At 27.2% G+C, this 17,953-nt stretch overlaps 1 protein-coding gene across 3 annotated transcripts in view; it reads left to right on the forward strand.

Moving 5' to 3' along the window:
• Positions 1-17,953, forward strand: part of LOC105850908 (uncharacterized) — a 268,050-nt gene that overhangs the window by 7,094 nt on the left and 243,003 nt on the right. For 2 of the 3 annotated variants that reach the window (XM_065813636.1, XM_065813637.1), the window contains exons 2-3: positions 11,840-11,891; positions 16,485-16,886. In XM_065813636.1, the coding sequence (XP_065669708.1) occupies positions 11,840-11,891; positions 16,485-16,886 (454 nt within the window). The remainder of the gene's footprint in view (positions 1-11,839; positions 11,892-16,484; positions 16,887-17,953) is intronic. The other variant, XM_065813638.1, reaches the window with a different exon arrangement.

The following is a 17,953-nucleotide window of genomic DNA, read 5'->3' on the forward strand; positions in this document are numbered from 1 at the left end:
ACTGTTTTTCTGCTAACCGCTGTATAGGCTGGTTTGGTTTTCTGATTAGTCTTAGGCACTAACTGCTGTATAGGCTGGTTTGGTTTTCTGATTAGTCTTTTCAAACTTACAAGCATATTTTCAAATGGAAAGCTGCTAAAATTTTCTAGCGGCCCCAAATTTTTTACATCAGAAGCTAAATGCACTAAATAATGCACATTGTATACCAAGCATTCACGACCAAATAAACTAGATGCTTTATCAACAAAATTAACTAAAAGTTGGTCAGCATAATCCCAAATTATTTTAAATTGATGACTTGACAATATTCAACATGCAACATCATGAAATGCTTTAAAAGAGGCTCTGGTAATATACTAGACAAAGCTATTGGACCTAAATATAATAAAAAAAGTCTAAATTATGTTGCCTTCCAACACATAATGTCACGTAATGCTCTAGGTTTACGTGAAAACTCGCAAGGAATGTGACAACAATATAACAAGGAATGAGCAACAAAACTCAGTAATTTATTTGACAATTTTATAATTTTTTGAGAACCAAGACGAACGTGTAGTGGACCAATAGGGCCTTTCCAATAAAGTAAAAATCTTCTCATCACTCCTAGGCAACCTAAGTGCATAAAATATAATCCGAACTGGCTGACACCACCTATTTTAAGTAACCGTAAGGAACAAGGACTAGTATGATGTGCTGCATCACGCCTTTCATTAAATGTTTTCTCTGTCCCTAATTGAGCATCTGTTTGAAAAATAACTTTACCTATATATTCCCCATGTTGATCACATTTTTCACATGAATGGTATCCGGAATGGCACTTAACTCCTTTAACAAATGCGTGTGCTGGTGCATAACAAACAAATGAATGAATTTTTATATTAAAGTGCTTTCGATTAATTAGTAATCCATTTTGAAGAAGAAGTAAAGTTTCTGCAACTAAATCTTCAAAAAACTCATCTGCACTTGCTGGCTTTGTCTGGCCACAATACACTCCTATTACAAACACTGTTTTGCTTTCAATATTTTTTACCATCCCTAGAATTGACCACAAACTAGTGGTACTACTTTTAAAAAGAGGTAATCTAACTGTGCTTAATTGGATTTCCAAAATATTTAAAATTAGACAGTCAAGTAAACAACTGTTAACTGTTTCTTTAATTCCAACTTCTAATCCTAAATAAACATACTCTCTGCCACTTCTAAGTTCTCGAACATTTATATTTCTTGGGGTTTTTAAAAGTGTTCTTGGGTCATTTGGAATATGAGGAAAATAAGGTCTTAACAAAAGAAGAAGTGCTCTAATAGCAACCAAGGGAATTTTAAAAGTTATTTCCCATTTTGCTAATGATTCCACAAACATTTCTCAGCTATCAAAATTATCCATTACTTCATCACTTTCTAAATCATCTTCATTTTCTTCATCGTCATAGTAAATTAAATCAATATCTTTATCAAATGTACATTCTGGTAGATCATGATATGTATCATGATCTATGATTTCACTCTGACTATTGCTTTTGTTATTCACTTCATAATTACTAGCAATAGAATTTGTTTCATAATTATTAACAATATTATAGTCTTTAATATATACCACTTTTTTATCTGCTTCTTTACTGTCACTTGTTATTTCTTCTTGATCGCTTGTGAATTCAATTTCTAACATATCTTTTTTAACTTGCTCTCTGACTCTTCTCTATTTTATAGAGATTGAAGCCTTATAAATAACTACTTTCTAAATAACAAATAAATTATTCCAAGTGTGATTTAACATAATGTTAATAACTTAGTATCAAGTTTTTAATTTGATGTTAAGTGAAATAAGTAAAAAGTATAACAATAAGTAATAAATAATATTTAAATATTTCTAGAAGTATATCTGATTATTATATATATTTTGATTATTAATAAATTTTATATATCAAGCAATATTTGCATAAATTTTATAAAAAAATGTATAATTTATGCAGTAACACTTAAAGTATTTTTTAAAAGTGTTTACAATTTTTTTAAACAGTGTTTCATTTGCCATATTATAAAAAGCAACATTTTTAAATTTAAAAGGAGATTTATACATATATGTATGTGTGTGTGTGTGTGTGTGTGTGTGTGTGTGTGTGTGTGTGAGTGTGTGTGTGTGTGTGTGTGTGTGTGTGTGTGTGTGTGTGTGTGTGTGTGTGTGTGTGTGTGTGTGTGTGTGTGTGTGTGTGTGTGTGTGTGTGTGTGTGTGTGTGTGTGTGAGTAATATAACCTACACAATGAAACAACATGACAGAACTCGGCTTATTTAAATATACTAAAAAAATTCTAGAAATATAAATACTTCTCAAATATAAATAGTTCTCACTAGTTATAAATTGTTGCTAAATAATTATATAAACCAAGCAACATTAGTAGATTTTTAATAATAAAATGTATATAAAAATATTTATAACATTAAAAAAAATTGTTAATTATTTGTTAAGAATATCTACAATGATTGTTTTTTACAACTAAACTTTAGCTATACTTTAGCCATATTATAACTATAGCCATATTATAACTTCAACCATATTATTCAGCCAAACTTTAACCATATAAAATGCCGCGTCTTTAATTATAAATGGCGATTTTACGTTGGAAAACCGTTATTTGCCGGCGTTGTTTTGATGTTGACTATCCTATACAACTTTGACTATCCTATACAACCAAATATAAAAGTAGATCGATCGACGTTAAAATAACGTTGGCGCGTTATCGGTATATTATCCGATGTTTTCGACATAACAACGTTGGGCCAACGTATTGGTGCTATCTGGGGATTTCAGTAAAATTTTCCTTTTTACATGTTTTTTTTTAGCAAAGACAATACTTTGATATAACTTGAACTGCATGGTACAAAAAGAAGTTGAAATGGAATGTTTTTACAAAGTGAAGAATCAAAAGTTATTTTAATAAATAGCTCTCCTTAACTCCAGTGATCACTATGTTTTTTCTTCCAATCCAAACTTATTTCACTTAAATGCTTGGCAATATGACCCAGTGGCATCTTCTTACCAAAACCGATAATTTCAGACGCAACAATTTTTAAATGAAAAGGCAGGCATAATAAGAAACAGTCATTTAAAATTACAAGTCATTTGACTTTTCAAAAATATGAATAATTTGAACATTTGACAAATGACATACCGTTGGTCCCTCTTTCAAAATACCAATAATTGACAGACAATTCCAAACAAAACTAAGTGCATAGAGTCCAAAACAAATTTAGATACTTCATGATCATTATAACTTATCTTAGTATTCACAGTTTGTTAAAATGAATTATTAAGATCATGAAATATCTAAAAGTAAGAAAAAAATTGACCTGATTAAAAACAACTCTTTTTTTATACATTTAATAAAAGCATGGCTGGAGTATAACATTTTAAAATTTTTTTTAACATTATCATATTTGGAAAATATGATAATGTTAAAAAAATTTTCTGTCTTGCATATGGTCTAGCAAAGACCATTTTCTGAAAGCAGTTTAAACTGCTCCAAAAACTGTTTGAAAAACTTTATAAAGAGATAGATTTTTGATTGTCATAATAAAAAGAAACCAGAAATAGAGGGTTAGAACAAAACTAGCGAAGTACAGATTATATCTGTGTATTGCTAGATTTAAAAAAGGGCAGACCATATATTTGTTTTATTGAATGTATATCATTGTTAATACAGTCTTCATTGTCTTGGAGCTTACTTTTAATACCTTTAGGAAAATTTCAAAACCAAGATAAATGTAATCTCTATATTTTTTCAGTATTCATATAATTAGGTGTTTTCAATAATATTTTGGAATTTTTAGCTATATATATATATATATATATATATATATATATATATATATATATATATATATATATATATATATATATATGTATATATATATATATATATATATATATATATATATATATATATATATATATTTGATAAATGTAATCTCTATATTTTTTCAGTATTCATATAATTAGATGTTTTCAGTAATATTTTGGAATTTTTAGCTATATATATATATATATATATATATATATATATATATATATATATATATATATATATATATATATATATATATATATACTATATTAGCTATATATTTATATATATGTATATATATATAAATATATATATATATATATATATATATATATATATATATATATATATATAATACAGAGTATCATTGTCTAACCTAGTCAGTGCGTATCTCAATCACAGACACGTTTCGCCCTTTTAAGCTCATCAGCGTGATGATCATCGGTATCACATCATCACGCTGATGAGCCCCAAAGGGCGAAACGCGTCTGTGATTGTGATTCGCACTGACTTGGTTAAGCAATGATACTCTGCATTACTAATATACACCAATTTTTCTATTAGTAGTTACTAGCCGTCTTGTGAGTGCCGTACCGTACAAATATATATATATATATTTGAAAAAAGTACCGTGGTTGGTACTTTTTTCAAATATATATATATATATATATATATATATATATATATATATATATATATATATATATATATATATATATGTATGTATATGTGTGTGCGTGTGCGTGTGCGTGTGTGTGTGTGTGTGTGTGTGTGTGTGTGTGTGTGTGTGTGTGTATACATACTTACATACAAACAATCAAACATAAATAAATACAAAAAAACATACATAGATACATACATACATACATACATACATACATACATACATACATACATACATACATACATACATACATACATACATACATACATACATACATACATACATACATACATACATACATACATACATACATACATACATACATACATACATACATACATACTTTTCCCAATGCTAGATTTACAAACGTTAGAATAACGATGTTGGGACGTCGTTGAAATCTGGTTTCCGCGTATCGCGACAAAAATACTACCAAATTACAACAACAGTTTGATGTCTTTTTTTTTACTGGGATGCATGCCTATGTGTTTTATATAAACATAATAATTTATATTTATATGCTTACATATTAAAGGTATTAAACACAAGGGAACCAACCTTACATGACCATAAAATTCAGTTATGTTCCGATGGAACCAAAACATACTATTACATAATTTGTAAAAAGGATCCAATCCTATCATTAGTGAGTGTTATTGTGTTATATTTTTTATTCATTAATAAGAGAAACTATTTAACGTAACTTATATTTAAAAACTTATACTTAAAAACGCAGATGTCTTAGTATTTAACGCAATTGATAGTTTAAAAAAAAAAACTTCAGTAGAAAATGATATCGAGCCTTTTTTCAGTTAGAGATAAAAACCATTTATCTACAAAATGATAACTTTGTTAAAGTAAAAAGTTTTTACATTGCTACTAATGTTCACAAAGTAATGACGACCTTAATACGAACTATTAAGTCTTGACGTAATTGTTAATTTAGTAACCTTGATGTTATTCTTGATTTTTTTTTAATACGTTTCTTAATTCTAATTGGCTTTATTATCATTTGCTTAAAGTTCATTTTGATGTGACTTTTTAAATCAAAAATTGATAATTTTGACATTTTGATAACTTTGATTTTTTCTGATTTTGATCATTCTTTTAATAATGATGATCAAATAGATATTGAGGATTTTACATAAACTTTAGTTAAAAAAAATTTTTTATTGCACTATGCAATTATTAGATTAGGGAGGCCACCTTCTTGCCCCAGTTTTTCATCCTTTTTTTCTCTTCTTCTAGTGCAGGTATAGCCATAAAGACCTGGATTCTTTTTCTTTCAATGCTGGTACGGAACTTTATCAATGTTATGAAAATGATTTATTTGGCACTCAAATTTTTTATTTAGTAGGTTATATGATATCATACACTAATATTCAAAGTATATATACCAATATCAAAGTGCTCTTTTATTTTTTTTATAAATCCCAAATAAATACCTAGAAATAAATCAATAAAACAACCATGTTTACAATTGTAGAAAAAATAAATAGCTGCAACCTCACAATGATGGGATAGAGGCTTAAGCTTGGCAGCTGGAGCCGGTCTGATTATTCTTACAATGCATTTTTGGACTTTTTCTAAAAAAGAAAAAACATTAGCAGGCCAAATATAACAATAGTATTCTATACATAGATGAATAAAAGATTTATAAATGTCGAAAATTGAATAAGGGGTTAGGAAATAAAGAGCCCAATAAATTGAAATAATTTAGATAGATATATTTTTGTGATATATTGAAGGCAACAGATCATAGGTATGTAATTAACTATAGCATCACAATAAATTTTAATAAATCTAAATAAATAAGTTTAATTTATGTAAAATATGTATTAATATTAAAAGTATAATATCATAATATTAGCAGGTAATTTAATAATGTAAAGAAATTTTTTTTTAGCTCTTCTTTTAGCTTGCAATCTTCGTGGCCAAATTAATGTCTTTATTGTTACAACTTTTTTTTCAATGTTAATTCACCTCCTCAAGACCGCGAATGCAACTACAGTCGTGGAGGCTAATTTGACTTTGGTTGAAACCCTCTATAACTTTTAAACAGGAACCTTGACAAACAAGGCTGCTAAGCGGAGAAATAAGTTTAGCCCGTTACTACTAGGGACGCGGTGGGGAATTAACTAAAAGCCACATGCTTATAAAGCGAGCGCTCTACCATTATACCTCTATTGCAGATATACCGCAGCAAGCTATTACAATCTAGTAACTTGTCACTAGCTAGTTGCTGACTTATTTGCGAGGAATAAATAAAAGCTTTCATGCCTGCGTAACTTTAAAACTAAAAAGATTAATTATAAAGCTGAAAGAGATCTACCAAAGTACCGAAGAAATTTAGCTTAGTAGTAGCAGTAAGTGCTATGCTGAATCTGATGTAGAAAATGTAATAGATAAATTTTATTTTTCTAAACCCCTCTCGCAAACGATGGTAGGATTTCAATTTTTTAAAAACTTCTTTCGCATTTCTATTGTATGTTCCAGTTTTGTGATTGTTTTTGCAAAAAGCAAATTAAGAGAGTGAGGAATAATGCATAATTTAAGTGAAATCTTTTATTTTTGTACGTTGCCTAACATAACTTTTATGCTAAAGTTTCAAGAACTGTTGATAAATTAAACATGTGGACGTACAAATTAAAATTTGAAAGCTTTGTTAAGGCAGGTTTTAATCAACTCTATTTACCCCTGGATGCTTTTGGAGAAGTTGTTCATCCTAATGCGGTGCTTAAGCTAATATTTATAAAACTCTTCTTTGAGCATCTTCATCTCATGCATCTTGCCGAGGGCATCGCCAAAGTATCCACTACGTTTTTTTTTTCTCTCTTCTTGCGTTTTGTTTCCTCAAATAAACTGCGGTGTTTTTTTGCGAAGTTATAACATTAGCCACGTGATACTTTTGTTATTGACAGACAAAACATGCTTTTATCATTCAAAGCAATCTGCACGCCTGGGAAACTGTCTTTCTCAACAACATAGAACTTGTACCACGCTGGATCAACCTTGAGGCAAACCCTATAATTTGGTTCTCTTTCATCTCACTTATAAAATATAAAATGATTGGTAAGACTTTTGTAAAGTAGAATAACAAAGTATAAATGCTCAGGAGGCAGGGGAGAAACAACTAGTACTCTATTCACGCAAAAAAGTTGCTGTTAATGCCAAGATAACAAGTAGTTTCCTAATAGCAAACGATAAGATAGCAAAACATTTTTTATTTATAACAGTTTTCAATCAATGAAACTGATTTTTGATATTTATCATTTATGAGCTTTATAAACTAAAATATCATTTAAGCTAAAAAAGATAAATATCAAATACAAACAAATAAATAATAAATTAATCAATTTAAATTTACTATTCACTGAATTAAATAGAGGTTATAAAATGTTCAGTGAATTTAACATTTTACAACCTTGAACACTTAATTAATAAATAAAGTTTATACGGTCAACCCAGATGGTGCGAAAGTTGTTTTATATACGTTGCTATAGTATCAACTGATGCAAAACAATGTTGCATTAGTATTAACTGTTACAAGATGATGCAAAAGTGTTGAATGCGGCTATAATTCAATGTTGCTATTGTATAGATTTGTACTATATCTACTATTTATATCAACTGCGTTTTCTAACTTAGACCTACTGAGTGGTATTTAAAATTTTCAAAATTTTATTTATTTTTTGTTTATTTCCTAATTTCCGATAATGTCGGCAAATGAACAATAAACAAAACTCTAATCATGAAATTTATTAAATTAAAACCTTCGATCTTCACTCCTAATTTATTGTATATGTAGATTGTGGTTCTTTATAAAAATGTACAAACATTCCAATATTTTATTTATATGCCTTTTGTGTAACATAAATTTTAAAGTTTACGTTACACAAAGGACATTATAATAAATAGACGGACTTTTAAAGCATTGTAATAGATCAGAGACGCCACTAATGACTGAAATTCTATGCGCATTGTTGTCAGAAATTCATGATAAATGGCATGGTGGGCATAAAATCCAATCATGTCAGGATCAAAAAAGTATAAATTTTGAAATCTAACTATTTTATTTCGGAAAAAAAATTAATATTTTACTTTTTATTCTATAACAGCAACAAAGTAAATGACAGCTTTTCTTTTTTATGTGCAGTATTTAAAAATTGAAACAATTAATCAAGCATGACTGTTCTACAAAGAAAGATTTTAACAAAATAAGGTACTTTACTCAAGAAAAAAATAAATTTTAGATTTCTGTTAAGCAACTTATATTACATGTGTTTGCAATTAAAGGTGACCATGCATATTTGCAGTTGTTTCCAATATTCTGGATGTGTTGTGGGCCTCTGCTATTTATGCCAGTGTTTGCAGGAGTGATGGTGCATAGCCTCATAGACAGCATGGACTTTTGGCGTAACACTTCCAAATGGCATTGCCAAAAATGAATTTTTGAACATGTCACTTTTCCTTGATATATTGTCAGCAAGAGTCGAGTTGTTACAATGCCACGACAACGATTAGCTGACAATTGAAAATACTGTCTCTAAATGCATTCGTTGTCAAATTTTTTTTTGATGGAGAGGAACTGCTATCATTTTCACATTTTTATTATTTATATTGGGAGCTATTGCTTATCTCAATAGCTCCCAGTAAAACTTCCAACATCATCTTCCAATCCTCTTCCACCATCAATTCCGAATTTGATAAATGGAGTGTTAATGATAATCTTATTTCTTGATAAAAAAAAACCATTAACTAGGTTTTGGAAATTGTTACAATGAATTACTATTTTTTTTTCATTTTCATTTTTTTCCTTTTCTTTTCCAAGATAAAGTAGTGCAAAACATTAAAAATGTTACCAAAGCTTTTTCAAAACACTTTTTTTAAAAATATTCAAATATGTTATTTGCTATTACTAACAGGACCGCTACATATCTATAAAAGACGTTTTTTTTGTGGTATATTAAACTTAAAAAATACAAATGTTTGGCTAAAATGAAATAATTAATTATTTGTTTGTTCATTTTTTTTTTTTACTTTTTCAGTTTACATTTATTACATGTCGTATAATATAAACTTGGCATCTGAAAGAATATCATACTAATCTTTTCGCCAAAACCATATAAAAATTGAAATATAAATATAATATAATATAAGTATTTAAAATCAAAATAGCAATCTAAAATAGTTGAAATAATAAATGGTGAAAAATTATATCTCAGAAATATTTTAATATATTATCCATTGAAAAAATAATATTCTTTAACTTATTTTTAAAAAATGGAAAAGAGATTGACAAACAAAGTTGGGCTGAACAACTTTATTATTTTAATAAAAATATCCAGAATTTTAAATTAAAGTCATACGGAATTCATAAGTGTGAGTATTAAAAAAAAACTAAATTAAAAGTTTATTATTAATAAAAAGCACAGATAATGTGCTGATATAAAAGGAGCCAATCAGCAAAACGCGTTAAGTCACTAAAATAAAAATTTTGAGTTAAATCCATTTTCCGTTTCTATATACTGAATTCTGTCACCTATTTAAATATTAGACCAATTAAAAGATTTTTGGTCCTAAAAATGGACAATGAAAATATAATTTTTGTTAATGCGCAACTAATCGTAATTTTGTTTTTCGTTGTTTTCTCAAATCATTTTACTTGGATTTAGCGCGTTTTGCAAATGGGCTCCTCATACAATATCTATGCTTTTTATTAATGATAAATTTTGTTTAATGCTACATTTTTTAAAAGAGCGTTTAACAAAGAAATTCATCCCTCCTTCTTTACCATTGCTCCTTGTTGAGCTATAGCCAATATAGAGCAATGTTAAGCATTTGAATAAGTAAAAATAATAGACGAATCAGTTAATAAAAAAATCTGTTTTTAAGATTTAAAAAAGCGGATTTTAAGTAATATTTTTTTAAATTAATTTTTTTAGAAAATTAACTGCATAGTCAACCAATTAACTTTATAAAATGCAATTTTACAATAGCATACCTATGAACTAGAAACCAATGGTTACTTGTGAGCTAGTAACCAATGGTAGCCTAATTAGCATTTCCCATTTGAGCATGACATTATAATATAATGTCATTTTCAAATTAACCGTACTTTGATAATGATAGATAAAAGCTTTTTTTTGTTTTTATGAACGAAATGATTGTAGCATACTCTATGATTTTTAATTTTAAAAGTTCTTTATCCTTTTCGTATAAGCTCACTGATCTAGTTTTTTATTGCTACTTCTTTTTACATTTGAGATGCAACACATTTGAAATTGCATGTTTACGCTGAAATTGTAATTTCCGTTGTGCTGAAAACAAGTTTTATATTCTAGTTTTCTAGTTTATGAGAGCTATTCATACCTTCTATTACAGCATAATTCACTTTTATGGTAACTGTTTTATCACTAATTCGCAAATAAGATATATTCATTTTGAGAATTTTGCAATGACTTTTACTTGGATTACAATGTTAATAATGGCTAAAAACTACTGGTGTAGTTACTGATGTTACTTACTCAAATCGAAATTAATTTTCTAAAATATTTAGTTTGTATTAATGATAACAATCCTAATATCGTACGATAAATTGGGTCCGAGCAATTGGTCTAGTAATTAAAATAAAAATTTGTTCTCAAATAAAACTGTTATCTAAATAATATTATAAAAACTAAAATATAAAACTAAAAAGAAAATAGGTTCAGCAAGAAAAAAGACATAAAAATAGATAGACAGTAAACTTTTACAGTGCGATTTGTATCATAGATAAGTGATTTTTATTTCTTCCCCAATCCAGTTTTGTACTTTTAAAATCAAATATTTCTAAAAATATTTTACTCATACATATAATTAATTTAGCTTAAAAAGAAACAATTAGTAAATTTTTAAGTCCTTACTTTAATTTTATTATTATATGGATTGCAATGAGAGTATCTTCCACATAAGTAAAGTGTATTCTGTTTCTTATAAGTTTACAAAAGCAGAAATAATATTTTTATGATTTGCAGCCAAAAATAAACCATTGCAACTTACAATTTCCAAATTTCTTTCTTACTTTAAATGCTTTCCATTCATTATTTTGAGAAATGCTTAGTCTAAAAAAATCAGTTCTTCAACTGCTTTAAATGTATTTAATTAAAAAATAATGTTTTAACCAATATCACCTCAATAGCACAAATTGTTAATTAAATAAATATAATTAAACTAGTAATTGATGATGCAAAGGTATTTTTAAGTAATTTTTAATTGAAGTTTCTTTCTTAATTTTTCTGAAGAATATTTTCAGATCCTTTTAGTTAAATTGTATAGGCTTTTTGTGACTTTTAGATCTTAGCTTTGGTTTATTGCAATTTGGTATTTGCTGCTCAATATAAATATGGTAAGCTTTATATGTATATATATATATATATATATATATATATATATATATATATATATATATATATATATATATATATATATATATATATATATATATATATATATATATATATATATATATATATATATACATATATATATATATATATATATATATATATATATATATATATATATATATATATATATATATATATATATATACATATATACACCCACACACACACAAACACACACACACGCATATATATATACAAGCAGCAATATAATAATGTTAATAAAAATAATAGTAGTAGTTATAGTAACAGCACTAAGTTATTTGTTAATTATTCTATTTTTATCATTTTTATAATAAAACACACACACACACACACACACACACACACACACACTACAAACACACACACACACACACGCATATATATACAAACAGCAATACGATAATATTAATAAAAATACTAGAAGTAATTTAGTAATAAAAGCACTTAGTTATTTGTTAGTTATTCTATTTTTATCATTTTTATATTAAAAACAAATGCAACAAGTTACCTGCCAAAAAGTATAATTATTAAAGAATAATAAAACACAAAAGATTTTTTTATAAATGCAATAAATCTCACTTGTGTGTGCTATTTGATCTTTGAATGAAGATCGGCTCCGCAACACACTTTTCAAAATTCAATAGCCAAAAGCATTGTTGGATAAAATAATGGAATGTTACTATAAGCTTTATTGGATAATTTAACACACCTAAATCTAACCTCATGTTTAGTATTGGTCTTGCTATTCCTAAAATAATGATTATTTCCTAGGATAAAATCTGATTTTAGCTAAAAGTATGCCTCTTCATCCATCACAATAAATTTGTCTAAAAAATCCAGTTTTTTTAAATTGCATTTTACTCTTATTGTTTGCTTTTCAGTGTATTATTGCTTGCGCTTGTAACAAACAGTCGTTATAAAACTTATTATAAAACCTTTTAGATTGTGGGTAAAGTTCTTAAAAAGTTGACAAGAGATTTTTAATTAACATTTTTTCTACTTTGTTTTTATTAACATTCTTTCTACTTTTCTCGTATCTTTATAATATACCATATTATGTTTTCTAATAGTAAATATCTTTCTATATTCATTCGAAAATTTAATAAAATTTTGTTATAATTTTCACCCGTGTTTCTTATTTAAGTTTTGCATTCTGAGTAAGTAAAGATTAGTTATGAATGTTTATTAGTGCGAATTATTATTGGTTTATTAGATAATTGTTTTCAATGCTTTCATTTTGTTTTTTTTAACTATATATATATATATATATATATATATATATATATATATATATATATATATATATATATATATATATATATATATATATATATATATATATATATATATATATATATATATATATATATATATATATATATATATATATATATATATATATATATATATATATTCAAGAGTAACAAACAAGGTCGTCGCGAGCTTTCATGAACCTCCAGAACATAGCAACAATTTGGCGCCCCTGTAAGCATTCATATTCTTAAGTATAAAGGCTGCCAACTAGAGGTTTTAATTTTTCAATAATTTTGTTATATTGATAAGTATGAAAACTAAAAAGAAACGTAAATCTAAGTTATTTCAAAGTGTATTTTGAATTTTTTGAACATTTATTTTTTTCGAAACTACTTTCTATAAATTTTAAATTTCTTACTACGAACTACGAAATGTTGCCAAGCTCTGTGCAGATGACACCAAAATAATGATCGATGTAAACTCAATAGAGAAAATAAACAGTCCTCAACGAGATATAAACAGTGCTTGGGACTGGTCTAAAGAATGGTTAGTGAAATTCAATAAAGAAAAATGCGAAATAATACATTATGGAAGTAACAATCTAAAACACGATTATTCTATGGATAATGTTGTCCTAGGAAAAACTACTATTCAAAAAGATCTAGGCGTATTATTCTCAGCAAACATGAATGGAGACAGCAAATTATATCTTGCAGCTCGAAGGCAAATAAAATGCTGGGAATGATTAAAAACACATTTTTGAAACTGGATGTGCAGACTCTTAAAGTCTTATACGTGACATTTGTTCGCCCAATAGTTGAATTCGCGGTTCCAGTGTGGTCCCCTCAGCTTAAAGGAGAAATAGAACTGCTCGAGAAAGTTCAACACAGGGCTACGAGACTCAATCCGACTCTGGCAAAAATGAAATACGAGGAAAAACTGGAGATTCTTGGCCTCAGCCCATTATGTGAACGCAGACTTCGTGGAGATTTGATCCAGACTTATAAGTTATTAAATAAGATTGAAAATGTGGACTTTTTAAACGGTTTCAAGTCTAATGATTTTCAATTATCTAGAGAAAACGGTGTCAGGTTTGAACGCGAAAAAACAAAGTGCAACTTAAGACACTCATTCTTTACTAACAGAATAACAAAACCATGGAATAAACTACCGAAAGATGTAGTCAATGCAAAATCAGTAAACAGTTTTAAAGCACAATTAGACAATTGGCTCCTTTTAAATAAAATTAATACTGACACGGCTGTCTAAGTGTGTTATTAATACACACACTCGTCGTCTTCGGGCGGCTACAGCATCTACTACTACTACTATTACTACTATTTATCAAATATCTGGAAACCTGATTGTGATATATACATGTAAATGACATATTTAATAGTTAACCATATCTTCGTGATGTGTAGAAACTGAGTTTATTTTTTTATTGGATCACTTTGCGCAAAATGATTTTATTGCCTAAATTTAAAACTTTTTAAATTTAGGTGAAGAAATCTGCGCTAAATTAAAAAGTGCAGATTTTTGCACATAGGTGCAATAAAACATTTTAAAAGGCCTATGAGACCTATAATATTTCATGCATGCTCCTTAAGAAAATATACGCTAAGTTTAAAACAGACTTTATTGAGTTTCTGTGTTAGGGAAAATTTAGCTTCTTCAAATTCCTCATTTGTAGGTATTGCCTCTACTGCCATCTATACCTAATGAACCCATGTTGTTCAGTGCACATAATTTTGTATGGATAATACATTACTAAAAAAATCCTGACTTTCAAAGAAACTATTTTTTAACTTAATTTTTTCCAATTTTCATCCTTTTTTCTTTGCTAAAATCATTTTGTGTTATCTATTCACATAAAGCACTTTAAAATTAGATTTTTTAAGGATTATCAAAAGTTGTTGATCTTAACTACGATCTTAAAAGCAAAAAAACTAGAACTATTGTTTAACCCCAAAGTTTATGTTAAAGTTAAAAGTTAAGATCAAATGAAACGAACCAGTCATACGTTTCTGTTGGACATTAAATATGATTTTACTCTAAAAAAAACTTTAATTGTTTTATTTTTACAACTTTTAATTTTATAATACTGGGTAAATTTGAAACATATTATATTTATTTTGAAAATTTATTTGTGGCTGAAATTTTCAGGGTAAAATCGGTGTGCTATAGAAATTAGGTTAACAGATGGGATTTTAAATGTTTCTGTCAATCCTTCATAATATAGGAATTAGTTCAATTGTTAACTTCAATTACTTAGTATTTCAAGCAATTTTGCAATCATTCGTAATAAAATTTTGTATAAATTTTTAAATATGTTTACCGGAATTAGACAAAATAGACAAACACTTTATTTTTTTTGTATTTTTAATCGGAAAAGTTTAGTTTTTTGATGTTACTCTGATTTTTTATTTAAAAGAAAGTGTTTTTTAAAGGTATTTTTATTTAAGTAGTGTACCGATGTTAAATTCTTTAAGAGTTGCATAATTTTTTAAAAATGTAGTAATTTAAGTAGTGTACCAGTGTGAGACTCTTAAAAAGTTGCGTAATTTTTTCAGACTTTTATGGCAGTCGCAACACTTTGACTCAAAATCTGAACTTTTTAGAGATTAATTGATTTAGCTTAACTTTTTAGGTTAAATTTTAAAAAGTGTTTTGCACAAGGTGGTTGAATATAGAGATAGAGTCTTAAATTTTGTAACTTGTACAATGTGACGTCTGTTAGCGCAAGAGAAATAATTTTCCTTGCGCTAACAGACGCCACATTTTACAAATTACAAAATTTAAGCCTCTTACAAGAAAAATACCGTAAACAGACTTTGAACTAAAAAGTGAGTTTGAATTTAAAAAGTGTTAACTTTTTTTTCTGCATACATGTCAATAAAACAAAATTGTTGAAAAATTGATACTTTTTACTGTTGATATGGTATTGTAAGCTAAAAATTATGGTCTTTTAAATCCGTATAAAAAATGTGGTACTTTTTCATCATTTCATTTAAACGTGAAATACTTTGCTCATTTTATAACATACAAAATTTTTATGTTATAAAATGAGTTACGCATAAGGCAGGGATGCGGAATCCCAATAAGGCTCTGGCTTTAAATCTTTATTTTCTTCTAATTTTTTGTACCCAGTTTAAGAACTCATGAATACCAAAAATTAGGAAGAAATAATAGTTTTATGACGTTCAAACATTTTGGGAATCCGTATCCCAGACAATAAGATATAAACATAATTCGCACACACAAAATCCTTATTATTTTTTTTTGTTTTCTTTTAGAACTGGTACAGACAAATTCATTTACAACTAATACTTCGTATAGTATGCGAACATATCCCTTTAGTTTACAAAATCAACTCTTTTATAAAAAGAACGTGACATTAAATGCAAACGATGTATGGTTATTCAATTTAGCTGAGGAAGTCAACGTTTTTAATGTAACGGTGGCTGTCAAAGATAGCTATTACAATTTTGATTTGATATTAAGTTCTGGCATAGGTGCACATTGCTTATCCTCATATAAAAAGGATAGCTGTTTTGAAACAAAATATCAAAGTAATAGTTACTATGAAATAAATGTTGGAATCTATAATACTATTACAAAATATATTAAGTTGTCAGCTGAAGTTACCGAGGAGCTACTTTACTTCATTGTATACACCAAAGAGTTAAAAAAACCTTGTAAGTAAAAGAATATTTTTTTGAATTGCTTATTTTTTATCTTATGAAGCATTATATAATTAAGATGAAAATAATATATGAATAATGATATATAAATATATAAACAATGAAATAATTTATATATATATATATATATATATATATATATATATATATATATATTCTTAAATTATATCATAAATTATTAGAAATGTACCAATCCATCGGCATCGGCACCTGCTTCGGTGACCATCGGCCGATGCTGATTGGTTCAGAAAACAGATCTGAAACTAAAAATCTTCAGATGGTGCTAAAATGACCCTTAGCGTTATTACCTAGAGTATAGGAAATAAATTTAAAATAGAATTACTGTTGTAGGTAAATAACAAGTCTAAAATATTTTTTGAGGAACCATAGATAGTCTGGAAAGTAGGAAATCTGATATGCTGTGTAAAGAGGCTGTTTTGGTATATATTCAGTAATGCAGATAGCTTCACCGCCAACTCAACGTTTGTCTTGTCGTTCTTTACGATATAGGTTATACCAATCAATATTTGGTACTGAATCATTTTGAAACCATGTTTTACAGACAGCAATAACATGATAATCAAACGTTCTAGATATTGCAATTTAATTGGCCTTTTTATTATCAAGAGACGTTGCATTAGTAAAATAACTTTAAACGTTATAATTTGTTTTTTTGTCAAGTAGATTTTTATTTTTGTATTTTAATTTTGTTGGTAAAAGAGTGGAAGAAAAGTAGTAATGTTTATGTAGTGGTTTGTATATTTTTGAGTTTGACAACTATGCTGCTTTGTATATGATAACGAAAAGGGTGAAGTTTTTAAAATGATATTACTATTTACTTCATTACGCTGAAATATATTTAAACTGATAGTTTAAATATCTTTCAGCCTCAGTCATTTTTATAATTGTCTTAATGTTTCAATTTTTTTGCTGCTGTTGGGTAATGAGTCTAACCTAATCTAAACTTTAGAAAAGAGTGGTCTATAATTAAGTAAATAATGTGAACTTAAAAAAATATTTTTTTCGCATTAACTGTACTTGCTTTGCTCATTGTTGATTTC

Source organism: Hydra vulgaris, chromosome 12 (assembly GCF_038396675.1).
Source record: "Hydra vulgaris chromosome 12, alternate assembly HydraT2T_AEP".
In the NCBI taxonomy this organism is placed as follows: Eukaryota; Metazoa; Cnidaria; class Hydrozoa; order Anthoathecata; family Hydridae; genus Hydra; species Hydra vulgaris.